General features: G+C 42.3%; 1 protein-coding gene across 6 annotated transcripts in view; it reads left to right on the forward strand.

Annotated features, from left to right (window-relative positions):
• Positions 1 to 26,574, forward strand: part of Ndel1 (nudE neurodevelopment protein 1 like 1) — a 36,078-nt gene extending 9,504 nt beyond the window's left edge. For 5 of the 6 annotated variants that reach the window (XM_076936565.1, XM_076936563.1, XM_034504950.2 and 2 more), the window contains exons 2-9: positions 5,994 to 6,091; positions 7,494 to 7,647; positions 8,882 to 9,030; positions 10,032 to 10,168; positions 12,694 to 12,867; positions 15,948 to 16,039; positions 18,652 to 18,803; positions 25,358 to 26,574. In XM_076936565.1, the coding sequence (XP_076792680.1) occupies positions 6,006 to 6,091; positions 7,494 to 7,647; positions 8,882 to 9,030; positions 10,032 to 10,168; positions 12,694 to 12,867; positions 15,948 to 16,039; positions 18,652 to 18,803; positions 25,358 to 25,451 (1,038 nt within the window). In that variant the 5' untranslated portion in view covers positions 5,994 to 6,005 and the 3' untranslated portion in view covers positions 25,452 to 26,574. Of the gene's footprint in view, positions 1 to 5,993; positions 6,092 to 7,493; positions 7,648 to 8,881; positions 9,031 to 10,031; positions 10,169 to 12,693; positions 12,868 to 15,947; positions 16,040 to 18,651; positions 18,804 to 22,142; positions 22,178 to 25,357 lie in introns of all 6 variants that reach the window. The other variant, XM_034504952.2, reaches the window with a different exon arrangement.
• Positions 26,575 to 26,942: the final 368 nt, after the last annotated feature.

A 26,942-nucleotide genomic window follows, 5' to 3' on the forward strand; every position in this document is an offset into this window, starting at 1 on the left:
AGGAAGTTGCCCCATGTTGGTGTTGGGAACCGTATTCTAGTTCTTTTCGAGAGCCCCTGAACCACCTTTTCAGTCCCCTCTGACTTGTTCTTTTAAAAAGTAGATATATTTATTATATTTAATTTTGTGTAGGTATGTGTCTGCATGTGGTATGTTCATGGAAATGCAATGTCCACAGAGACAGGAGGCATCTGAATCCCAAGAGCTGGAGATATATGTATAGTTGTGAGCCCGCCTGATGTGGGTGCTGGCCCTCTGGAAGAGCAGCAAGTGCTCTTGACCACAGAGCCGTCTCTAGTCCCGTATTTTTTTTTTCTCTCTCTTGAAAAAGTCTCACGTAGCCTAGACTGGGCCTCCAATGTGCCTTGTAGCCAAAGACGACTTTGAACTTCTGATCCTGTTCTCTACCCACTGAAGGCTGGGATTACAGATATGCTGCACCACATTGGTTTGCACAGTGCTGGGGATTGAATCCAGGGTTCCATGCATGCTATGCTAGGCAAGTACATGACCAGCTGAGTCACAGCCTTAGCCTCCTCTGACTTATTCTTGATTAAATGTTGTTTTGTTCTAGATTTTCTTTCCTTTTTTCTTTTCTTTTGTGAGTGTGTGTGTGTGTGTGTGTGTGTGTATGTAATAGGTTCTTGCTGTGTAGCTTCTGGCTGACATAGAACTGATAGAACTGGCTATGTAAATGAGTCTGGTCTGACATGTGTGTTGGTCCTCCTGCCTCTCTAGGTCCTCTTACCTCTGTTTCTTCAGTCCTGGGATCATACCTGAGCTTATTCTCTGGCTTCTACATACATGTGCACATATGCATGTAAATCTGTATATAATACACATATCTATTTACCCCTCTTCATGAACACATACACAGAAGCACACAAAATAATATATAGCTTTAGGCAATTATTCTGGACTGTATATTTAGAGCTTCTAGCTTCTCTTCACCAGAGAGAATTGATAAACGATGGAGGAGGTAACTGTATTTACCCCACTTAAGTAGTGTGTAGTGTATTTATATATTGAACATTACATGGTACTCTATTAATACATGTAACTTTTATTATGTTTTTGTGTAAACTAAAAAATATGAAAAAAATTTCCAACTTAAGAACCAAAAAAAAAGCTGGAAACAAATGCATAGTTTACAGCATGGAAGTATTGTTTCCCAGGGACCATTGCTGAGCTAAGAGAGCTACCAGTAGGTCCCTTGACATTGTAAAATCAGAGTCCAAGTGACAAAAGCCACCTCTACCTTTACACAGAAAAGTGAGTGGACAAACTTACAGATAAAACTGATTCTGACCTTGCTTGTAGAAGAATTGGTTCCACATTCAAACACCACACATTCAAATAAATGTTAGCTGTCCAGGGAGCCACTAACAGCACTAGACATTCCCATAAGGACACTGGTCCATGGTATATACGATCAACAATAGTGTCAAATGGTACATAGTAAAAAATTATATAAAACTTAAAAGATAAAGTTCCCGCTGATGAGTAAAATGTCAGTACTCAAATGCAGCACTAGTTCAGCCACACATGTATTCTAAGAACAGTCTAAAGTTCAGCAAAAAATATTTAGGAGTCTCAAATGGCTGCTGAATAGGGTAAAATATCCGCTTGGGGAAGAGCAAGGCTAAGATTCTGTCATCAGAGTCTACCACGATCAGACAGGGTGTAAAAATGGAGAATACAGGCTTGTTTACTAAATCCTGGAAGCTTGCAGCATAGCAACAGACAAAACTTAGAACACATTCAAGAGTGAAAATAGAAAGCATATCAATGGCTGTGGTTAGTGCATTTATCCCAGTTGTTTAAAATAATACATAATCTATTGAATTAAGAACTTCAGATTTGGGGACTGGAGAGATGGTTCAGAAGTTACTGTTCCAGAAGATCTGGGTTCAATTTCCTGCCCCCACATGTCATCTCATGACCATCTATAGCTGCAGTTCCAGGGCATCTGATGTCTGTCCTCTTTTGGCCTCCACAGGCATTGCACTCATACACAAACCAAAAAAACAAAAACAACAACAAAAAACAAAAACAAAAACAAAAACAAAAACAAAAAAATACATAGGAAATAAATACAAATAAAGCTCTAAAAAGGATGAAAAAAATTAGATTTCAAGTCATGAGTTCGATTTTTTTTATATATATATAGATGAGGACAGTCTTAAATTATCTCACCCCAGAGATAACTACACCTAACTATAGGTGTGTGTGTGTGTGTGTGTGTGTGTGAGTGTGAGAGAGAGAGAGAGAGACAGACAGACAGACAGACAGACAGACACAGAGTGTTAGAGTATAAAGTGTTCTTATGGCTTTGCTAATTGACAAAAGAGTAAGGACTTTTGTAATTTCTTAGTTAAACAGCCTTGTAGTCACAGTGCCTATTCTGTGTGATTCCCCTTCCCCTTTTTTTTTCAGAGGCATCTCTATATTTGAGCCACTCTGGGCTATTGGCCTGGGTGTTATCCCAGGACTTCATTGCAGTCTTGGGTTGCAGCTGCTATGTTCTTTATCCTGTGCCTTCCAGATCATTTATTTCAACTGATTTGGAAGAATTTATTTATGTATTTATTTATTTTGGTTTTTCAAGACAGAGTTTCTCTGTGTAGTCCTGGTTGTCCTGGAACTCACTCTGTAGACCAGGCTGGCCTCAAACTCAGAAATTCACCTGCCTCTGCCTCCCAAGTGCTGGGATTAAAGGCGTGCGCCACCACTGCCTGGCAAGAATTTATAAATAAGACACACGTCTTGCCCTCAGGGAACTAGAGAGACTTAGCCTTTCATTTCTTTTCATTTGTTTCTTTGGAAGACAACGTTGGTAGCAGAGAAGCTTTGTTGTGCTATCTCTGGTCTTTATAACATTCTAAAAAATATAATTAAAAATATAATTTATTGGCATTTTTATTAGAAACTGAATATTTGAGCTGTCCATTGACACATGGTTGACAGTGTTCAAATAATCTAGGGTAGAGCTGGATTTATTTATTTACTAGGGATGGAACTGAGGTGTTATACATGCTAATTAAATGCTCTACCACTGGCCTATGCCCTCAGCTCTTGGGAGTATTTGTTTTTAATCTTCATTTTTTAACTATTTTGAGTATATGGGTATTTTGCCTGCATGTATATGTGTACACCACTTGCATGCCTGGTGCCCACAGAGACCAGGAGAGGCCATCAGACTCCCTGGAACTGGAATTGCGATGGTTGTGAGCTGCCGTGTGAATCCTGGGAATGGAATCCTGGTCTCTGGGAGAGCAGTCACTGCTCTTACTGCTGAGCACTGTGCATGGCCTCTATTGTTTAGATTCGTAGTTTTCAGGACCCTGGGAGAAGATCCTATATAGAACATTAGAGAACACACAGGGGTTGTTGCTTCAACTCTAGATGCTATCACATCGTTCCTGTAATTCTGTCTTCATCTGGGTTGTTAAAACGTACTCCTTTCCTAAGAAGATTTCAGTATTAACCCCAAAGAGTTTGTGATGCCACAGGCCTATACTTTGGGTTTTTTGAAATACTGAGTACCTCTGGCTGCTGAAGAAGCCCATTCTTACCCACTGACTACCTACCATCTTTCAAGCAGTAACCTTTGTATTTGGGCAAGGGAAGTGGGAATTTCCGGACCTTTGACAATGGGACAGAATTATAGCACAAACCAGTATTTACTAATCAGTACACATCTGTTTATTAGACGACGAAACAAACGACCAACTGAAGCCCCAAGAGAGTAAGCAGTTTGTGTAAGTAATTTAATGGCGGAATTTGAACCTGAGAACTCAGCCTCAACAGGACTCCTAGCCTTGTGTAGTTAACATATTAAAGTACTTTCATGCTATAAAGACATCTCTTAAGAATAGAGCAATACAGCTGGGCAGTGGTGGCGCACGCCTTTAAACCCAGCACTTGAGAGGCAGAGGCAGGCGGATTTCTGAGTTCGAGGCCAGCCTGGTCTACAGAGTGAGTTCCAGGACAGCCAGGACTACACAGAGAAACCCTGTCTCGAAAAACCAAAAAAAAAAAAAGAAAAAAAAAAAAAAAAAAAAAAAAAGAATAGAGCAATACAGACAAGTCTGTGCTAGTGTAGGTGTAATCAGATTAGAGGATGATGTATTGGCCAGTAAATAGGTGCATTCTCTGAGCAATCTGTTGTACTCAGTGCCATGGAGGGATGCAATGTGTGTCAAGAATCTAGCTCTTTCAAAGAACATTTAGGGTGATTGGCAGTTTAAGATAACTGGAAGATTTACTAGTTAGATATCAGGGTAATAGCAGATAGTATGGTGAGCAGAGATTTGGTTAAGGGAACGTTGCCACAGTGCCTCAAAAGATTTAAATCAGCGTATCAAGTTATGTTGAGTTTTATCCCCACTGAACATCATTCTTTTGCCTCTCTTTTATATACACCTGAATCTGGAGTTCTTGCTAAAGATGAGTTCTTTCCATTTCAGAGGCTTTGTTTATGTTTTAAGATTGTTCTTCATTCCTTTACTGGACAGCACACATTGTGGTTTAATTAAGTAGAGTTACTGTGTCTCTTGTTGTGTGGATGTGGTGCTGGACAGAAGTTAAGCAGCGAAGAGCAGGTGGTAGGAAGGATGTGGCAGGAATCTGGAGTGGGCCAGTCATCTTGATGTCTGTGTCTGTCCTATAATCTTTTGGGAGTTTTAGCCAGTTGAAATGGCAAGAGCAAGTAATTAGATTGATCCTCTGTGAATTCCTTAGGGAAGAAGTGAGATAAAGGTCATTGCAGTGGGAGATGAGTGGACTTGGAATCAACTTGGATTGAGGATGACTGTGGATGTTTTCAGAAGTGTGATCTGAGAACGTGGGTCTTACCTGATGTGGTAGTCTCACGTGGCATGAAGGTTCTAAGCAGCTTGCTTGTTTGTGTCCCTCCCTCCCTCCCTCCCTCCCTGTTGAGGCCCACATTCTGCCTCAACACTTTGCCTCAACACTTTTGGGGCTAAGTGCTCTGGTCAAGAAAGAGTGTGGCTCTTGGGGCAAGAGACGCGAAGAATGGAGACAAGACAGGGTGTGATTCAGTCTCTTCTATTTTCTCAAGTCTCCCCTTTTTGAAGGGAATTCTGAGGTATTTATATACACAAGCAGGAGAACACAGGTGAAAACATTTTACCACGTGCACCATACAGCTGAGGTCACTAAACAGCAAAACAAGCTATGTGGGATAAATAATATATTTATCAGAGTGTGCTTCAGCTGTTATAGGCTTTTGACAACCAAGTCTTTCATCAGGGTATACGGTTCCAGGTGGCTGCAAAGTTGATCTAGCCGCTTTCTACTAAAGTCGGCTCCCAACACCTCCCTCCCTCCCTCCCTCCCTCCCTCCCTCCCTCCCTCCCTCCCTCCCTCCCTCCCTCCCTCCCTCTGTTCCTCCGTTCTTTCCTCCCTACTTTCATTTGATACAGGGTGTCATGTAACCCAGGCTGGCCTTGAACTTCCTGTGTTGCTGAAAGTTTCTGTGACCCCCACCCCCTCCAGTTCTCAGTGCTGAGATTCAGGTGGTAGCAGGGACAGACCCTAGGCAGGCATTTTAGCAGTCAAGCCACATCCTCAGACCCTTACTGGTGTTTTAAAGCAGTTATACAGCGGCAAGTTGTGTAGAATGGTTAGTCTGATGTTTGTTTCTGTCACTGGATTCCCTGAAGATCAGTTAGTTGGCTATAAACTAACTGCTGGAACTGTGTGAGGTTAATTCTGTGGTCAAATTATCCAGCACTCAGTGCTATAGCTGAAAATGCTTTGTTGCCTTTATATCAAAGGACCCTGTTATCATCTCTTGTCATGACCTCATCCAAGAGGTCATTGGATTGTCCAATGACCTCTTGTCCCCAAGTGAGGTAATATGTGCCTAAGTTACAGGAAAGTGCCAGCTACTCCTAGAACCTTTGAAACCACCAAATGCTGTGCCATACTCTCATTTACGTCCTGGTTCTTTGTCTTTACTATCACAGGCTTTCTTGATCATGGATGGTGAAGATATACCTGATTTTTCAAGTTTAAAGGAAGAAACTGCTTATTGGAAGGAACTTTCCTTAAAGTATAAGCAAAGGTAATGTTTGAAAACATTAAAATAGGGGTAGGATTTAGAATATACTGTATAGCTTATACATGTTTTTCCTTTTGGAACATAAGGCTAAATACAGAGTTTCAGATTTAGGACTGTGATTCCGTACTAAAACAGTGTTTCTATTTAAATAGTATAAAACTACCACCAATCTTTATATTGTTCAACTTGAAATATCAGGAAGCTTTCGTGCCACCTATGATTCCTGATTGCTTGCCTCCTGTGGCTTGTGACTAGCTGGGCCGTCTTTGGCCTTCTGTGTGTGCACTGATGTTCCCTCATCATTTGTTCATTTGAGGTTCTTAAAACAGACTTTAGTCTGTTTAGGTGTGCACTATTAGTGTTGGGAGGCAGCTGAGCTTCTAAGCTATGGAGTATTTTAGAAAATTTATTATTTACTTGGGAAGAAAATAACTTTTTGGCCTCAATGAATCTTAAGGAATCTTTTTTCATTCATTCATTTGTTTTTATTGTATGTGTATGGAGTTTAGCCTGTATGTCTGTCTGTGTACCTTGTGCATTCCTGATGACCTTACAGACCAGAAGAGAGTGTCAGATCCCCTGGACTGAAGTTAAAGATGGTTGTGAGCTGCCATATGGTTGCTGGGAATTGGACCTTGGTCCTCCTGAAGAGTAGCAAGTAACCGCCAAGCTGTCTCTCCAGCCTTGAAATCTTACTAAGATACTTACACACTTCCGTCCTTTGGTTGACAGAGTTAACTAGGCCTTATAAAATCTCGTCGTTCTTTTCCTGTGGCTGTATCCGGCCAGGGCATGGAGAAATTCTGTGTTCAGCAGAGGTTCTTCATTTCTTCTAATGTTACAGATTCCTCCAAAGGCTGGGAACTCTGTGAGCTCCTCATAATAGTTTAAATGCAGAAAATTAAAAAAAAAAAATGTCTAAATATTAAGCTAGTTTGTGATATTATAATAATGTATTAGTGCATTATTTTAAAAAGATGGAGAAACATAGTAACTCCCTGATTGTGAATTAGTGGTAAGAGTGAGTGATGCTTAGCTCTGTACCAGCTGTTGTGATTTTAGAGTATCTGTTGATTTCTGATTATGATTGGAAACTAATGCTCAATTTAGGTTATGTCAGTACAAGTACACACTCTTCCTCTTTGAGGTTTATGGAGGAAGAAACTAATGGTTTTGAGCCGTGTAGAACTATTTTTTGTAAATATTGTAATTACTGATTTGTATTTTGGGGGAAGCTTATAACTAATTTTCACTGAATCTTGCATATAAGAAATATAAGACATTTTCTTTACTGTTCAACATTTCACAAGACTGTTAATTTTCAGTCAGAAATTACTGAATTGCTGTGTAATTATGTGAAAGGACTCAACTATTAACTTGTTTTTCTCACTTTGCTTCTGCTTAGCTTCCAGGAAGCTCGGGATGAGCTAGTTGAGTTCCAGGAAGGAAGCAGAGAATTAGAAGCAGAGTTGGAGGCACAGTTAGTACAGGCTGAACAAAGAAATAGAGACCTGCAGGCTGATAACCAAAGACTGAAATACGAAGTGGAGGCATTAAAGGTAACTGTAGAAGCCCCTTCCCTGAGCCCAGTGCTGTCCAGGTATTAAAGTGGGAAGTGTAGGGCCAGCGAGTTGGCTTCATGGGGAAAGGCACTAAGGCCACTAAGCCTTAGAGCCTGAGTTTGATTTCTGGGCCCCACATGGTGTAGGAAGAGAACCTTTTTCCTTAGTTGTTTTCTGATCTCCACACATAGGCTTTAGCATGAGCATACATATGTAGTACTTGAAATATAGAAATATTTTACAAATGAGAAATGTATTAACCAAGTAGTATTTAAAAAATTCAAGCACTCTCCCAAAAAATATGTATGTATATGTGTATGTATAGACATGTATATATGTATAACATATATATGATATATATTTCATATATATATATATATATATATATATATATATATATATATATGTTTTAAATGTATATGAGTACACTGTAGCTGTCTTCAGACATACCAGAAGAGGGCATCAGATCCCATTACAGATGGTTGTGAGCCACCTTGTGGTTGTTGAGATTTGAACTCAGGACCTCTGGAAGAGTAGTAGCCAGTGCTCTTAACCACTGAGCCATCTCTCTAGCCCCCTACTTTAAAAGTTTGATAGATTTATTTTATTTTTTTAATAGAATCAAGAGATGGTTCAGAGTTTAGGACTTCTCATAGGAAGTTAGTTTTCTGCCTGTCCTTCACTGCATTTTAGTTCCTGTATTTTCTAAAGCTTCTGATTATTTGTTTGGACAAATTGCTTGCCTTATTGTGTACTGCCTTAAAATTATATTTACATGACATGTGCATTGTGTGTGTCTGTGGCTATGCCATGTGAGTTCATTACTCACGGAGGCTAGAAAAGAGCATTGGGTCTCTCGGAGCTGGAGGTACAGGTGGTCGTGAACCACTCTACATGAGTGCAGAGAGTCAGACTCTGGGCTTTACAAGAACGTCACTTCTCTTAATTTCAGAGTCATCTCTCCAGCTCCTAGGTTTAGATTTTGAGGAAAGCATTCTATTACTTTTCAGAAAGATCATTCTTTTTTTTCTGAGAGAGAATTGTTACTATATTCATTTTACATGAATTAAGGCAGAGTGGTTTTGTCTGTGTAGTTTAAGGATGGGGTGCTGTTAACTCAGATTGTGGTGAAATCTTCTGACCTTTTTTTCCTCCTTTAATTTGGGAAATTCTTTTATTAATAGATGATTACATATTAATCACACAGCCTTCTCTGTACCTCTGCTTTCAGGAGAAACTAGAGCATCAGTATGCACAGAGCTATAAACAGGTCTCAGTGTTGGAAGATGATTTAAGTCAGACCCGGGCCATTAAGGAGCAACTGCATAAGTATGTGAGAGAGCTGGAGCAGGCCAACGATGACCTGGAGCGAGCAAAAAGGTAAAGGGCACTGTGCGCTCTGGGAGCATGACCAGTTGTCAGCTCAGGCTTCCTGTTTCTCCTTCAGTGTCGTTTCTTCTTCAGTGTGGTGTGTCCTTTGTGATCATTGGATTTAAAGGAAACGAAACAAAACCACACAGACCAGGCTTGGTAACACACACCTTGAATCCCAGTTCATGGGAGACTGAGGCAGGTGGATCTTGAATGCCTCCAGTGTGTCTCTGTTAGTTTTCCTTAACCACTGTAACTAACTCATACTACTTTATAATTATTGCCCAGTATTTTTCTTTTGGACTTAGCGGTTGACTGACTCTTGATTGACATGATTCTAGTCACTGTCCTTGTTAGCTGATCCATCAGAGGACTTGCAATGATAAATGCTCTGGTGAGAAGTGTGTATAGGCTGCTCCAGGGCAGCTCTAGTGCCTGTGGGAGCTGGGGAAGCCTTTTTACAAGTTGGGGCAGAGTCTGCCAAGAAGCAAAGTTAACTAGTCAGAGAGACAGTGAAGAGGCTGAGAGGCAGGAAGGTGTTTGAGGTCTTTTATTAAGAGGTTATTTTAGGGTTGAGAAACTGCTCAGCAAAAAGTGCTGACTTGCTCTTCCAGAGGTCCTAAGTTCAATTCCCAGCAACCACATGGTGGCTCACAATCGTCTGTAATGGGATCCGATGCCTTCTTCTGGTGTGTATGAAGACTGCTACAGTGTACTCATATACATAAAATCAGTGGATCAGTCTTAAAAAAAAAAAAAAGATTGGAATTGGTATTCTGAGTTGTAATTTTAGGTTGGAGAATTGTATTTCTGTAGCAGATAGCAGGGAATGGGAGCCCACAAGAGTAGGTACGTGTTAATTTTTGCTGAATGGAGTGAGATCATTCTCCAGATTGGGTCAGGTTGACTCGGTTAAGAATGGCAGGAGATAACCTGATTGCTTTCTTTTGTACTGGCTGTTTGTACATGCTGTTTAATTCATGGGCTTCAAATAATTTTTTTTTTTTAAGGGCAACAATAGTTTCTCTGGAAGACTTTGAACAAAGGCTAAATCAGGCCATTGAACGGAATGCATTTCTAGAAAGTGAACTTGATGAAAAGGAGTCTTTGCTGGTCTCAGTACAGAGGTTAAAGGATGAAGCAAGAGGTAAGCTTCATAACTCGGCAAGTATTTACCCATTGCATGTCCCTGAGTGAGTGTAAGTACTAACCCTTTTGACGGTGTTAGGAATCACATCAGGGTCTTGAGCGTGCTGGGTAGCTCTGCTTCTGAGCCATGTTTCCAGCCTCAGTTTCTCTGAAGCTCTAGTTTTATATGCCCTTACATACCTTTGAATCACTGTGCCAAGTGCTTTTAACCTGGTAATTTATTTCATAAATCTTACCAGTGCTGAGAAGTAGGTATGACCTCTGTGTTCTAGATGCGAAAAGAGGCACAAGGAGTGTGAGCTTTTCCAGTGTTGTACTGCTCTCAGTTGGAAGGTTTTTCTTTATTGATTGTATTTAAATAACTTCGTGTGTGTGTGTGTGTTGCTGTTTACATATTATACATGTAACCAGTGCACACTTTCTTTAAAACTTCTTTCTCCTCAGAAACACAATAAAACTGAGAATATTATAAAGGAAAGCCCACTAACAGTGTGACATAGTTTACTTTATTATCTGAATATTTTCCCTCATATAATTTCTGACTTTCCTATGAACAGGCAAAAATGAACACATTTCTCTTTTTTCCTGCTTAATATAGGGAATATACATGGCATCACAATTCTTTTTTAAATAAGTTTATTTTGTACACAGTGTTCTATCTATCTGCATGTGTACCTGTAGGCCAGAAGAGGGCACCAAACCATATTATAGATGGTTATGAGCCACTATGTGGTTGCTGGGAATTGAACTCAGGACCTTTGGAAGAGCAGTCAGTGCTCTTAATCACCGAGCCATCTCTCCAGCCCTAGTATGGCAAAATTTTAAAGCAGGCTTTGGGTCTGGAGAGATGATGGCTCAGCAGTGAGGAGTGTGTACTGCCCCTGTTCTTGTTTCCTTGATAGTACTCTGAATCTCAGTGTGTTAAGGAGGAGAAAGTGTGTTTAACTATATGTCATCTTTTATAGATTTTCAGTGCCTTTTTATTTTCTTTTTTCTGATGTATTTATCTGAAGTTTATTTTTTTTATTTTTTTATTTTTTTATTTTTTTTAAGTTAAGAGTTTTTAAAATGTTTGTTTTGTGTGTAAGGGCACTTTGGCCGCATGTGTAGCACTTGCAAGCTTGGTGCTCTTGGGAGCTAGAAGAGGGCATCAGATCTCTGGAACTGGAGTCACAGATAGTTGTGAGCTACCATGTGGCTGCTGGGAATCAAGCCCTAGTTTCTTAGAAGAGCATTGAATGCTGAGCTACCTCTAGCCCCTGAAGAACTGTTTTAAATTTTGTAATATAGAAAGTATTAACTTGGTATTGTTTGTTTATAGATTTTGCTTTACAGTGGTAGGAGTGAACATAGGGCTTGTGCATGACAGGCAAACCTTGTCTACATAGAGAGGTTCACTATACTGAGATGGTTTTTAAACTTTTATTATCGCCGGGCGTTGATGGCACACGCCTTTAATCCCAGCACTTGGGAGGCAGAGACAGGCGGATTTCTGAGTTCGAGGCCAGCCTGGTCTACAGAGTGAGTTCCAGGACAGCCAGGACTACACAGAGAAACCCTGTCTCGAAAAAACAAACAAACAAACAAACAAAAAACTTTTATTATTATTTATGTGACTGGTTGGTTTAACTTTAGTGTCCTCAAGGTTTGTTTATGTTGTTGTGACCAGATTTTTTTATTTAAAACATTTTTTTTAAATTGCTTTTGTGTGTGTGTATGTCCTGGAACTCTCTATATAGACAAGGCTGGCTTTGAACTCTCAGATCTGCATCTTTACATCCCTTTTAACATAAGAAGATATTTTTCAGGGTAGTTCTATAATTGGAAACATTAAAAATTCAGTATTAAAAAAGTATTTCATAGTGGTAGTTTAAAAAAAAAACCTGAGGTGTGGTGGTGCATGCCTTTAATACTGGTACTCCGGAAGCAATGACAGTTACATCTTTGTAAGTTTGAGGCCAGCCTCATCTACATAGAGAGGTTATAACATTTTAAAATTCTTGTTTTAAATTATATTTACATTGTGTGTGTGTGTGTTGCCCACGCATGCGCCACTGTACAGATGTTGAAATCAGAAGACAACCTTGTAGGGGTTCTTCTCAGTCTCCCATGTCTATCTCAGGGATGGAACTCAGGTTGTCAAGCTTGCTAACAAGTGCCTTAACTACTAAGCCATCTTGCTACCCCATATTTTTAAGTTCTAAGGGAGTTCAGATTTTTGATCCAGAGATAAAAGTTTTTAGATAGGAACTTGCTTTGAGAAATAGTAACTCCGGAGAAATAGTAACTCCGGAGAAATAGTAACTCCGGAGAAATAGTAACTCCGGAGAAATAGTAACTCCGGAGAAATAGTAACTCCGGAGAAATAGTAACTCCGGAGAAATAGTAACTCCGGAGAAATAGTAACTCCGGAGAAATAGTAACTCCGGAGAAATGTCTTTACCAGGTTTTGGTTGGAACTTGGAGGATATATTTGCTCTCGCTCTAATGAGGATTTCTGCTTTTGTTTGCAACATTTTTCAGATTTAAGGCAAGAGCTAGCAGTTCGGGAACGACAACAGGAAGTGACCCGAAAGTCTGCTCCCAGCTCTCCAACTCTGGACTGTGAGAAGATGGACTCTGCTGTCCAAGCTTCGCTCTCTCTGCCTGCAACGCCTGTTGGGAAAGGCACAGAAAACAGTTTTCCTTCACCAAAAGGTTTGTATTTTCTCTTTAAGGCCATGTTAGACGGTCAGTTTTAAATGCGTTTGCTGATGTAGCAGAGCTGCTGCAGTTCAAGCATGGATGCAATTTACAAGTTATGTTAGTACCGGGCAGCAAAGGAAGAATTGTTTTCCAGGTCACTGATAATGTAGCAATGAGATGATGCCTGCACTCAACACAAGAGTAGCTTAAGTACAATTTTTAAAAAGTTAAAAGTTAATTACTTATGTATTTTCCAAGACAGGGTTTCTCTGAGTAGTTCTGGCTGTCATTCTGGAGCTCACTCTGTAGACCAGACTGGCTTCGAACTCGGAGATCTGCCTGCTTCTGCTTCTTGAGTGCTGGCTGGGAGTGCGCTACCATGCCCAGCAAGTTAAAAAGTTTTTAAGTTTTAAAATTTATTTTTAAGAGCTTATTTTCATGTTCATGCAGATTTCTGTCTGTCTGTCTGTCTGTCTGTCTGTCTATTTATTTTGTCTTTTTTGGGCTTGGGTATTGAACCCAGAGCTCTGTGTGTGCTTGGCAAAAGGCACTGACATAGATCTATATTATATTCTCATGTAGAAAATCTGAAAGTACAAAAAAGATAAGTTTTTTAGAAGTTTTTTTTTTCTTTGAGTTAGGAATAACTACACATTTCTTTGCTACCATAGATTAATGTTTAGTTTTGAGACAGTCTCACCAAGCCTAGGCTGGCCTAAATATGACCTTGAATTAATTCTGACCTTTGAGCCTCTCTCTCCCAGGTGCTGGGATTATAGGCATGTCCCATCACACCCAGTCTCTCTTTAAGTTTTTTGAGCCTACCTAAATAATTATTTCTTGCTTTTGCCATTTCATATGTCATAGAAAAATAGGCTTTCTACTCAGATATGAACAAAACTTAGAGTTGCTATTTAGAGTGATATAAGGTTGGCTCAGATAGAACATTCTGTTAGATGGTCTTGAACTGCCCACAAAGGTAACATTCAGGGGAACTGATAAGATTCATCTTGTCACCAGTGTTACATGGACATACAGACGTAAAGCATTCTGTAGCCAGTCTTAGAGCCTCTCAGTACAGTCCCAGAGCTTTCCAGTTCCAGCTTGTTTAGGTAGTCTGCAGTTCATAGACCAGCTTCCAATGCTCCCCCATATCCTTCTGCCCTTCTTAAAATACATTTTATCCTCTAGGGTGAGAGGAGGTTCTCCTGGCAATTAGGACAGCATTTCCTATATTCTTGCTGCTCCAGTAGCCAGAAGTGACTGTTAAACTTTACACTCATTTCAATGAATGGTGAAATTCAATTTCCTGTGTCAGTCACATTTCGTTATTGAGAGTATTATCATGCTGATTACTGGTTTGGCACAGAATTTCTTTTAAACATACATATGTGTGTGTGTTTTTAGATTTATTTTATGTATGTGATTACACTGTAGCTGTCTTCAAACACACCAGCACAGGGCATCAGATCCCATTACAGATGGCTGTGAGCCACCATGTTGCTTCGAATTGAACTGAGGACCTCTGGAAGTGCTCTTAACCATTGAGTCATCTCTCTAGCCCTCACCTCAGCACAGTATTTCTCTCCTCTTCTCTTTGTCTTGCCTCTCCTTTCCTTTTTTTTTTTTTTTTTTCTTGAGATATGGTTTCACTCTGTTGCCCTGCCTACCCTGGTGCTTGTGCATGTGCTGTCTCAGTCTCTCTCTCTCTCTCTCTCTCTCTCTCTCTCTCTCTTTCTGTCTCTCTCTCTCTTTCATTCTCTTTCTCATTCTCTCTCTCATGCTCTCATTCTCTCTCATGCTCTCTTTCATGCTCTCTCATGCTTTCTCTCTCATTCTCTCTCATGCTCTCTCTCATGCTCTCTTTCTCATGCTCTCTCATGCTTTCTCTCATGCTTTCTCTCATGCTCTCTCTCTCATGCTCTCTCTCTTTCTCTCTTTCTCATGCTCTCTTTCATGCTCTCTCATGCTCTCTTTCATGCTCTCTCTCATTCTCTCTTGCTCTCTCTTTCTCTCTCATTCATCCTCTCTCATGCTCTCTCTCTTATTCCCTCCCTCCCTCCACACATATGCACACACCAGGTTGGCCTCGACCTCACAGAGCTCCCTGCCTGTACTGCACCCCATGTTGTATACCCATGTACTATTCCCAGCTTGCCATATTCTTTTATTTTTTTCAATTGCAAGTAATTTTTTATGCAATATTCTGGTCATGTTTTTCCTCCCTCATCTCCTCCCAGGCCTTCCCCATACCTTCACCCTTCCAACTCTACACTTTCTTTCTCTCTGTCTTAGGAGAACAGGGAAATTCAAACAGACAAGAATAATACAAAACTAATGAACCAACAAGAAAAAAAGAGCATGAGAAGTACATACATATGCAGACACACATACCCCATAATAATACAAAACTGAAAATGGTAATGTACAAGCAAAAGAGTGGAACAAAGCAATATGAGACCAAAAAAAAAAAAAAAAAAAAAGTCTAAAAATAACTTTGGATTGGTTTGTGTTGGTCATCTGCCACTGCAGGGCGTAGGGCCTGCCTGTAAGTGTGGTGTATCGACCCTGTGAGCTGTGTATTGACCCTGTGAGATGCCCTTGGAGACTAATTTTTCCTTTGTGGATGGTTGTCAGTTAGTTGGTGATAGCTCCTTGGTTAGAGATGGGGCTCATGTCTACTCCCCCATCTCAGCACTGGGGTCCTGGCTGGTTTGGACCTGTGTAGACACTGTGCATGCTGCCACAGTCTCTGTGAGTCCTATGTGGCACGCTGTTCTTATAGAGCATCCTTGTAGCATCTGTTAGGGTGACAATGGGTAGTCCTCTGCCTCACAGTTCTGTTCTCAGGATCTCCATAAATACCTTTTGAGATGTTTAAGGATCTTTGTCCTTGCAGCAGTTTAGAGACGTGACACACTGATGTAGTCTGGGGTCAAGCTGCTTTATAATGCTTCTCTTCACACTTTGTCCAGACCTTGACACAGTATGATATTGCTTCAAATGTGTTTTGCTTTGTAACATCATTATCAGTATAGTCCAAATATAAAGGGAGCTGCTGATGTTATTACTCTGTTTTTCTCTTTCTGTAGCTATACCAAATGGCTTTGGAACCAGTCCTCTAACTCCTTCTGCTAGGATATCAGCACTAAACATCGTGGGAGATCTCTTGCGGAAAGTAGGGGTAAGCATTCAATTATTTATCGCTAGCTGTTTCCACTGTGGAGGTAGTATTGAACTGTCTCTTTCCTGTGGTGAGAACCATGTGAAGCTGAGAAGCGCTGCGTGCACTGATGAGCAGGGACCAGACCTGAGAAAACCCCCAGCCCTGGGCCTGAGGCACTTAGAGCCTGGGCTTCGGTTACCTATGTAATTCTTCCCATTGTTGTCCTGTCTACAGTGCAGCACCTCAAGTTCTGTTCTTTGCCCCTGGCTCTTATTCTTCTGTTTTTTTCCTTCATCTTGTATTTTGTGGGATAGTGTGTGGCTTGGGGCATTGCCAGTCACTCTTCATCTGGGGCTTATTGCTCTTGGGCCACCTCAACTTTAGTGCCTCATTCTTGGCTCTAAGCTTGATTTTAGTAACTTGGCTTTTGAAATATGACACTGCTTGTTTCTTTATCAGTTTTTAAGATTTATGTATTCTATAATTTTATGTGTATGAGTTGAATCTATGTGCACCGTGTGTGTGTGTGTGTGTGTGTGTGTGTGTGTGTGGTGTCTGCCGAGATCAGAGAGGATGTTAGATCCCTTGGGGCTGGAGTTACAGATGGTTGTGAGGTGCTGTGTGGCTGCTGGGAATCAAACACCAGTCAGCTGCAAGAGGAGCACGTGCTCTAACCTCTGAGCCAGCTCTCCAAGTCTGTCTTTTTTTTTTTTTTTTTTTTTTTTAAAAAAAAAAAACAAAGTTTTTAAAAATTGTGTGTGTGCGTGCACACGTGCAAGCCCTTACTGGAGCTACTAAACATCACATTTGGCTTTTTGATTTAAGAATTTTATTATTATTATTTAATTGTGTGTATATGTGTGTCTAAATGTGAGTACATATATAAGAATTTAGGTATTCTATAAGACCGGAGGGATCAGATCTCCTGGAACTCGGCTTAACAGCCACCTGATAAGGGTTCTGGGAAGTGAACTCTGGTCCCCTGCGAGAGCAGTACATACTTGTAACCATTGAGCCATCATCTAGCCACAGGTTTTTTGTTTGTTAAAACATGAGTTCTAGGGAAGAGCAGTTGCTGCTCTTAACCGCTGAGCCATCTCTCCAGCCCAAGGCCATTCTTTATCTCTGTTTTACCATCACCTTTGTGGGCCTTTAACTGTGTATGTACTCTAGACATTCTGGCCTGCTCTCCAATCTTGATCCAGCTTCTAAGACTCCTTGGTGTTGTCAGTGTGGTCAAACCCATTGTGTGTACTGCTCTGAATTTTATTTGAAGCATTCAGTGCCAGTGTGTCCCCACCTCCTCAGAATGTCCTCTTTTCTTGGCGTCCCTGATGCGTTCTCTTGTTTGTCCCTACCCTGCTGCACATTTCTCTTTGTCTTTCCTTTGTCCTTTCTTTCAGTGATGGTCTTACTGTTTACAGTCATGGTTTCATCTACCACTGGATGTTGAGTTTCTAAATCTTAATCTCGAGACCATTTTTTTCTTCTAAAAAGACCTAGGGCTTGTACCATCTATGTGTATCACTGATGCCTGAACGTAATCTGCCATGTGACAGATGCTCAACAGATATTTACATGGATGCACAAGTCACTTCATTGAATATAGGAAATTAAAGGTTTCAGTATGAATTTATTTACAAGTCAGAGCATCCTAGAGGGTCATTATTTCTGTCATTATTTAACTAGCCCATTGTACTTTTACCATAAAAAAGAGGCAGAAGAAAAAGAAGTTTCAATTTGTTTGGTTCTGTCCCATGTGTTTTTCTTGAAATGATAGGTAGGATGTCCATACACATTCTGAAAGTGCACTTTCAGTGGATTTCTAATCCTTTAGTCTTGTAAATTGGAATGCACTGTATTCTTTTTTTTCACCATGGCATATGTTTTTTCTTTTTTTGGGAGCTAGTGGAAAGATACTTCATTTGGGAGAAATTTTGTTGGGAAAGAGGGATTCCATGATACCCACGTGTGGAGAGATGAGAACTTCCTGTTCTTTCACTTCAACTGTTTGCATGTGACAGGTGACAGGTGCTGTAATAGGTGTAAAGGAAAGATAACAAGACTTAGAGGTAAACGATAAAGGGACAGGATCATTTGCAGGTGAATTAATTATAGACAAGGTATCAAGTATACAGTTTATAGTATACTATCACAAAGAAAATGGATCACTTTATGTGAGATTGAAATGGATCTGTTCTGAGGCTGTGGAAAAAAATACATGGAGAACCTATAGAAAGAGTGGACGGCATTAAAAACACCAAAGTTGATGATTATCTGTAGTGCTTGCTGCACAAGTGCCCAAGTCCTAATCTCAACCGATACTGTAGGCCTTTACAAGTAATGGATGGGGTGGGGAGGTCTGGAGTCTTTACCTGCCACTGGTACCGTGGTTTTCTTAGGTGTGGATTATATGTATACCTCAGTGATACTGAGAGGAAAAAGTTAAATTTTGAGCTCATTAAAAAGAGGGTCAGTGTGAATGTTCCTTGTTCTCCTAGAAAGACTGTTGATTATGGCTGCACTAGTGGCCATTATCCTGGAGACTGAAGCCTGAAATAGAAATGGTTTGAGATGCAGATATTTTCTGTACAGCCACTGTTTTGACAGCCATTCCTTCTTCTTTGTAGGCTTTAGAATCCAAGTTAGCAGCTTGCAGGAACTTCGCAAAAGACCAAGCATCCCGCAAATCATATGTTCCAGGGAGCGTTAACTGTGGGGTAATGAACAGCAACGGCCCAGAGTGCCCAAGGGCAGGGCGAGCAACTTTCTTCCATAAAGGGTAAGTCTTTGACTTGTTTTTTTTGGCAGTTCTAGGGACAGAACAGACCTAGGGCTTCATACGTGCCAGGCAATAATCCTACCACTAAGCCGCAGCTCCAGTCCTGGACTCACTGTGAGTTTAAGTTTACAGAGTTGTAAGTGAGGCTACCAGAGTCTTGAAGGTCACATACACTGATAAGTTTTCCTGCTCTTCTTGTTCAAGTCTTGGAGGACAGAGATCTGTTATTGTCTTCTGGTTCCCAAGGAGTTTGCTGTCCCTGGAATCTACAGCTTCTATCCTAGGCACTAGGCATAGACTCTTAAAGGCAACTGTGCTGGGTTCAGGAGAATCTGCATAGCTTCTGTGGGCCTTCTTTCCAGATCCTTATAGCTTGGGAGACTCAGCAAATCTCCTTTAAGGGAAGGGGAGATTTTCTTTGTACATAGACTGTATGGCAGAACTTTTATTTGAAGATTTTAGAAAAATGCAAAGTTCTAAATATAGACATTGGGTCATATACAAGTGAGAGTTCAAGGCCAGCCTGGTACTTAGTGTATTTCCAAGTAGCTAGAGCTTCACTGTGAGACTGACTTAAAAAAAAAGTGTGTGTGTGTGTGTGTGTGTGTGTGTGTGTGAGTGTGTGAGAGTGTGAGAGAGAGAGAGAGAGAGAGAGAGCAAGCAAGCGAATATGTGCGCTTATATTAAAAAAAAGCTTTAAGTTTAAAGCAGTAGTATGTTGTTAAAACATTTCAGTTGGTATAGAATATGTGCAGTAAGAAGTAGGCTTCCTATTTCCACACTGTTGTGGTCATTCCTTAGAGTTAATTTTCAGGCATGTAAAAATCAGATTTTTATGCATCTGCTGTAAGCTTCTTACAGCACATCTACAAGAGTACAGTTTAAATATCGCTCACGAACTTGCCTGCTTTGATTTACATTGCCACATCCACAGCAGTCCGTTTCATTCTGTCTTATTTTGTTTTCTCTCTAATATGCATATCTATCTTCTTGTTATAGACATGACTTAATATAGACAACTAATTAGGACCTGTAATCTGTCTGCTGGTCACGTTACCATAGGCAGCTGCCGTGTTCATGATCCCTTGCCATTGTCTCTTGTGAGCAGAATAGGCAGCTTTAACAGCACAACAGAACAAAGCAGGAGCAGCTCTAGAAAGCATCACAGTGTTTTAAAGGTGCTTTTATTTCTGATGTCCTCAGTAGTTACAGCTTGTTTACAGACAACCCAATTGTTAGATACAATGTGCTCTCTCTTTGCTGTTATTTTTGGCTTTTGAGACAGATTCTCATTGTGAAGCCCTAGTTGTCATGGAGCTCACTTTGCAGACCAGGCTAGTCTTGAACCCACAGAGATCTACCTCCTCTGAGTGCTGGAGTGACAGGCATGCACCACCATGCCCAGCTACAGCCTACTGTGGAAAAGAGTGTTAAGGTCAGGCATGGGGAGACATGCTTTAATTCCAACAATTCTGGGGAGGCAGAGGCGGGTTGATCTCTGAGTTCAAGACTGGACTACAAAGTGAGTCTAGGAGAGCCAGGGCTACACAGAGAAGTGAGAAACCCCATGTCAAAAAAACAAAAATCAAACCAAACCAAAACAAAAAAAGAATTGTTCATCCTGTAGTGGAGAATTATGGCCTATTTCTGTTTCTCATGACACTTCTGTCTTGAAAAGGATACAACAAGGACTTCTTACTAAAAGCACAGTGTAAAATACTAGTTTGTAAGTCAGAACTCTGTTTTAACTCTTAAGGGGTTTCAGGTAGGCTAAGTAGAAACTTCACTTTTATCAGGCTAGGGAGTACAAGGTTCGAGCAGGGGACATGACATGGATCGGCACATCCACATTAGACTAGCCGTTCCCCAAATGGTACAGAGGAAGTACAGAGGAAGTCTCCAAGAGTGTTGGAAGCCCGTGATTCCTCTGTAGTGTCTCTGTCTTTGGAATCATGTGTCTTGGGTGGGCCGTAGGCAGCATCTTAGTGTGAGAGGAGGCAGGAACCAGGGCTGAGTTGGTTAGGCAAGGCCTGTGTATGGAGAGTCACAGTGCATGCGTGCGGTCACAGTGAGGGAAGAGTCAACTGTCATTCAGGGCACTGCTCTCCTCTCGCACTTGCCTCCCATCCCAGCGTGCCAGGGCAGGCATTGCTCAGAGAGGACGTGCCCCAAGACGTGGAGTAGCAGTGTGAGCTGAAAAGAGTAACCTGAAACTCTGCTGTACTCTTGCCCCAGTAGCAGCTAGAAGCAGGTCTCCCTGTCTCCTGAGCTGCACTGGGGGAAAGGGCAGAACAGTACTCTTCCCCCCCCTCCCCAACCACTTTTAGTTACTATATGTGTTTCATTCTAAATTATGAAAATTTTATGTTACACTGTTTCAGCCTGAAATTTGCATTTATGGATTGGCTCTTGATACAGCGTTCGCTTTATCTAACAAGTGGATTGTGGATGCACACTGCCGTGTTAACCCACAGTTGCTTGAGGGATCTCCATGTCCTCACTGTGCTCTGGAGGTTGCTTTCCCATGGTTTGCTATGTGACCGCATCCTTGCTGCTTGGCTTTCATTCCACCCATCTTGTGGTCAGCCTGGCTTCTTAATCTCTCTCTCATGTGTTGACTAGACAGCAACCAGGATGTTACGTTTCAGCTGTAAGAGGAAAGGGCGAACAGCCTGGTTCCCAGATATATTAAGCCAGTCTTTGTAGAAGTAGGAAGCTGGCTTAGGACTTTAGCATGTGAAAAGCCCGTCTTAGAACCTTGGCTGTGGCTGTGTGCTGGTCTTGCTTACCCTTTGCTCCTTCCAAGTCTGTCTGTGCTGCATCACAGTAGCTTACTAGTGGGACTGGAGACTCACAGGTCAGTTTCCTGGAAGGTTGTGAGCATGTGTACTTCATATCGCTCACAGCCTTCCCAGGGCAGTGCAGTCCTTGGAACGTAAAACACACACACCTCACTGGGCCTGTGGACTTATATGAGTCACAAGCATTTTTGCACATTCTGATTATCTGAGGACTTCTTAAAACTAGGAGTTTGTCTTCTGGGGTTTCTACCAGCCCCCGACGCAGGCTGCCGTGCCTTGCTGCCCCAGTCACTCCACCACTGATCCTCTTACATTCTTGTCTCGAGGATGCAGTTTGTGTGTTACTTGAATTTGCTCTAAACATTTTTTCTTCCATAAATTTAATTTGGTTTTATTTGTGTTACTTGCACATGGTGCAAATTATATGCAAATCAGTCAAGTTTTTCTGGGTCTTATGTAGCTGGGGGTTCATTTCAGGACAGGATGTGAAAAGTGTTTGTATTGCTGTTTAATGATTTTTCCTTTTTTTTTTTATTAGGCAAGAAAAAGTCATATTTCCTACGTTGTTCATGGGTAACTCAATTCGTTTGCTGTGCTTTCTTCTCTGTCTTAATCATGCTGTGTGGTGGAAGACACGTTAACAGATTGGTTTTACTAACTGCATGGGGGTGCACTCAGCTTTAATCAACTTTTAGCCCATGAATGAGCTTTCAAGATCCTGTGTGACTTGATTAACCATTTCTGTGACTTGATCACACAGGTTGTTGCTGCTGTGCAGGACAGTAGCCCATCAGGAGTTGAGTGCTGCGGTCGCAGCTAGTTGAGGGCTGAGGCAGAAGGTGGTTTGAGCTCAGGATAAGCCAGCTTGACAACAGGGTGAGCCACCACTTCAACACAAGCTCAGCATACTGGTCTGGTGGGCCTGAGAGTCTGCTTGTGGCACTCCCCATACATGGCAGGATGAAGTTTGAGTTGAGGGTGGAGGCAGTGCTAGGTTCCAGGGTCTCATCTCACTGCCTTCGTGAGCATGGGCGGTTCCTGCCTCGGAGCTGCTTCTGTTCTCTCCTTTCCGAAACTGAAATAATGAGTTCCCTTTCCCTATGCTTGCTTTTGTTCCACATTGAGCTGGGATGGTGAATGGGAAGTGTGTAGAACCCCCTTCTCTTTTTGAACTGTTGGTGTAGCCTGGCTAGAGGACTGGAGTTGCCTGGAACTGCTCCATGCTTCTGTTCACACACAGGGAGAATGGGCTCTGGCTGCCCTCCTTACTGCATTCACAGGTACTCAGTTTGCTGCTCTGGCAGCCTGAGCTTTGCTTGTTGTATTGCTAGAGGATGGACAGCCCTCCTGACTGGCTGAGAAGGTGCAGTTTCTGTTGCTAAAGCATCTTTCTGGAGTTGCAGTCAGTTTTACCTTAGCTAGACTTGGGGTATAAATTCATGACTTGCATGTCTGGAGCCTTTTTTTGCATACTTGATTCCTAGGGCTGTCTCTATCCTTGCCTGTGCCTTTCCTTTAATTCTGGGCATTTATTTCTTTACATCTGCACCTGGTATATTTAAAGGCTTTTCTTCTCTTGGGAATCTTCCTTATTGAATGAATTTTAGTTTCCTAAAAGGAGCTCTCTAGACCAAAAACACTTCTGGAGGTCAGCTTTTTTTTCTTCTGTTTTTAACTTCTTACCTCTTGATTCAGAAGAGAAGTGCTAGGTGAGGGAGACCCTCTGCTCAGCCCACTGCCAAGTTCTCCTAGCCCCACAGGGGTGTTACCGGCTTTCCACTAGAGCACATGTGTACTGGGAGCATGGAACTAGTTTGCTCAGGGCTTTTGAGTGGCTTGTGACTAGAGGAGGCTGGGAAGGGTTAGGACACCTGGAGGCAGCTGGGATTGAACCTGGGCTAGTGATCGGGTCTTCTCTTGGTTTGTTTTCCTTTATAACAATGGAGACGAACTTGATCCTACTTTAAAAATGCATTAAATTTAGTCCTGAACCGTTTCTGTGTGAAGAACTGTCCTTGTGGCTGCTGCTTTTTCGTACCCCAGCAGACAATATGACAGACTTGTGACAACCTACAGTGTGCCCCTGTCTGATGAGTTAGGGGCTTTCTGCTGTGTACCTGAGGACAGGATTGGAGGTTCATGTGTTGGACACTAGGTCTCCTATGTTCTTCGTGTGGTGGTCGAGACCTTCAGAAGCTGCTCAGGGGCTACACAGGCGCTTAACAAATGGAGTTCTGAGGCAAGCCCTGCACAGGCACACACTGCCCGAGGCAGGAGGCTCCTCGGAGGAGCACAGTCATGCGTGCAGCTCTTGGGAAGGAAGATTTAAAGAGAGAAAACTCTGCTGCTGAGCAGAAGTATAACAAGGAATGGGGCTGGAGCAGGGTGTGTCCTGCTGCTGTTGGTTTCTGTGTGTGGCTTAATGCAGATTTCAAGTATGGGCTGTGTTCAGTCTCTTGAAACATGAACTCTTGTTTCCTGTCATGTCCCTCTGCATGTCTGTTTCTGTGTGCCATTGGTGACTGCTTGTGAACCAGTGGTCTTTGCATTAAGAGACTATCTCCTTGTGAGTTTGTATTCAGCTCCTTGGATCCTTCCGCAAAGAAGTGGGGACAGTGTTGGGCAAGAATGATGCATTGTGGCCCCTCAGAGTCACTAATGGGATGGATTCTCCTACCGAGGGTCTTAGACTAGAAAGGCTGAGTTGCCTCCTGAAAGGTCCTGTGTCTTGCCCTTTCCTTTCTCCTCCTGCTTCCTGTGGCTGCATGCTGGCGGGTGGATTTGGGGGTGCCCTCCACCTTGCTGGGCGTGCCCGGATGCCGGCCCTTCTGTGGAGCTGGGTTGCTGTGGTTAAGAAACAATAAGTCTTCTCATGAGGCTTTGCTTGCTAAGCATTACTTTTTTTTTTTCACCTTGAGAAACTGGTATTGGAGTAGGTTTATAACATAATAAATTATAAACCAGTAACATCTATCTGCAACTCAGAGAACACATTTTGTTAAAATTTTCTTCTATGATATAGATGATTATATATGTATATATAATATGTATATATAGTCCATTATATATTTACATATGTGTATGCATCTATATTCATTCTAGACTTAACCACATAGTGTCCGTGTAGAAGGCTGGAGTAGAGCAGAGCCCAGGCTGTGTGCTGCTCACATTTCCTCTTCCTTTTTTGGGAGGCGTTTGTTTTGTTTTGTTTTGTTTTTGTTTTTCAAGACAGGGTTCCTCCATGAAGTCCTGGCTGTCCTTGAACTCACAGAGGCAGCCTGCCTCTGCCTCTGCCTCTCAACTACCACCCTGCTCTTTTCTTTTAAACATCACACTGAACATAAGCAGTTTACGTAGCCTGCCTCTTTCCTTATATCATTAAATACATTCTGAATAGTTTCCTGTTAAAAGTATTGTAGAATACATTCTTAATAGTTTTTATATCTCATTGTTTTGTTGTATAATTATTTAACAAGCTCTCTATTGCCAGACATTTAGACCTTTTAATGGTTAAAAACAAAATCAAAATTGTGTTTACAGTGGCCCATATGGCAAAGTTGCCTAGAAAGGTGTGCATGGTCTCAGTAGCCCAGACTGAGAACTAGCCATTCTCCAGTGCTGAGTAGTCGGGACCCTACAGTGGGTAAGGAAGAGGACTAGTTACAGAAAGCAGCCAAGTTTCCTATGTGAGAGTGATTTTAAATGAGCCTCTTTTTCTTTTCCTCTTCCCTTGGTATTCTGCTCACCCCACAGGGCAGTAAACGGCTTTGATCCAGCTCCTCCTCCTCCTGGGCTGGGCTCCTCACGCCCATCGTCAGCACCGGGTATGCTGCCTCTCAGTGTGTGAGTGCCCGGCCTTCAGGTGGGCCCCTGCCCTCTTCCAGCAGCCCAGGACATCTACGCCTCGTCCCTCGGTGCCTGGGTCCAGCCCTGTGCCCCTCTGCCCGCCTCTTCACCGCTGGCAGAGGGCAGGCTGCATGCAGTGGCGGCTGCTGGGCCCTGCCCAGCCCCAGGACTCTGCGCGATATCAATACTGGCTATTTTCTCTTCTCGCCGTAGTGCCGTTGGTTTCACATGATTGCACTTTTGTGGGTCCCAGGTGATACACACATGTGTCACTCGATCACTGGATGTGGAAGTACCCGTTCATCACATCTGCCTCAGTCCCATTTTGCTGTGCTGATAGGATTTAGTTGTGTTTAGGACATTGCAGATTTTATAGACGTTCCCCTCAATCAGGTTGATAAGACCTAAGCTCCTGCCACGCATCTTCAGTGCTCACAATCATGTGTCCCCAGCCTCACCCCTGCAGTTCAGGCCTGTTTCTGGCAGTCAGGAACGTCTCTGAATTACGGAATATTGTCTGTACCTTCTGACTTTATGTAAGCAGTCCATTCCATTGCTTGTTTCTCAAAGCAGCGAGATGCCTGTCTGAGCTGCAGGAGGCAGGGGCAGCTGGGACATGGGCACTCCAGGGCTGAGCCTCCGTGTTGCCCTCTCCTCTGTGCCTCAGACTCAGGAGGCAGGTGGCAACCACCTCGCCAGCTTTCCAGGCCCTCAGTTCAATGACATCTCTCAGAGCATTTTTGTTTTCTCCTCTGAAGGTCCATCCAGTTGCATTGGGAAGGGTTGAGGGGCCTGATTCTGGGGCTGGCTGGTGCCAGCCCTTGGGGGCAGACTGGCTAGAGGTGTTTGTCCCTTGCACCCTTTGATTATTCTCATGCTGCACTTACTGTTTACATTTGTTTTATTGTACATAGGTTTGTAAACATTATTGCCTAAGATATTTGTATATAACTTGGGCTTTGTAGCTTTTATTTATTCAGACTCATATGGCATGTTAATTAATGACTTATGATGGTGTCCTACTCTGGGCAGCTGTATAGGATCATCATGTGGTTAAAAGAAGATACTTCCCTCCAAAAAAATCTTTTAATGTGGAAATAATAAATTTCACAGAAAAAAAAAAAGGGTCGAGATTGCTTTATTTGGTTCCTGCTGTCCCATGAGAGAAGACTCCACAGAGGCAGTTCGGTGTCTCTTCTCCCACATGGATGTGATGGAGAACAGGTGGGGAATGAGACAGAAGATTGAGGCCACAAGAGAGACTGTAGTCAGCCGGGCCAGCACTTGGGAGGCAGAGGCAGGCAGATTTCTGAGTTCGAGTCCAGCCTGGTCTACAGAGTGAGTCCAGGACAGCCAGGGCTACACAGAGAAACCCTGTCTCAGAGAGAGAGAGAGAGAGAGAGAGAGAGAGAGAGAGAGAGAGAGGAGGGAGGAGGAGGAGGGAGGAGGAGGGAGGAGAGAGAGAGAGACACAGAGAGAGACACAGAGAGAG

The sequence above is a fragment of the Arvicanthis niloticus genome, chromosome 6 (genome assembly GCF_011762505.2).
Source record: "Arvicanthis niloticus isolate mArvNil1 chromosome 6, mArvNil1.pat.X, whole genome shotgun sequence".
NCBI classification, from domain to species: domain Eukaryota; kingdom Metazoa; phylum Chordata; class Mammalia; order Rodentia; family Muridae; genus Arvicanthis; species Arvicanthis niloticus.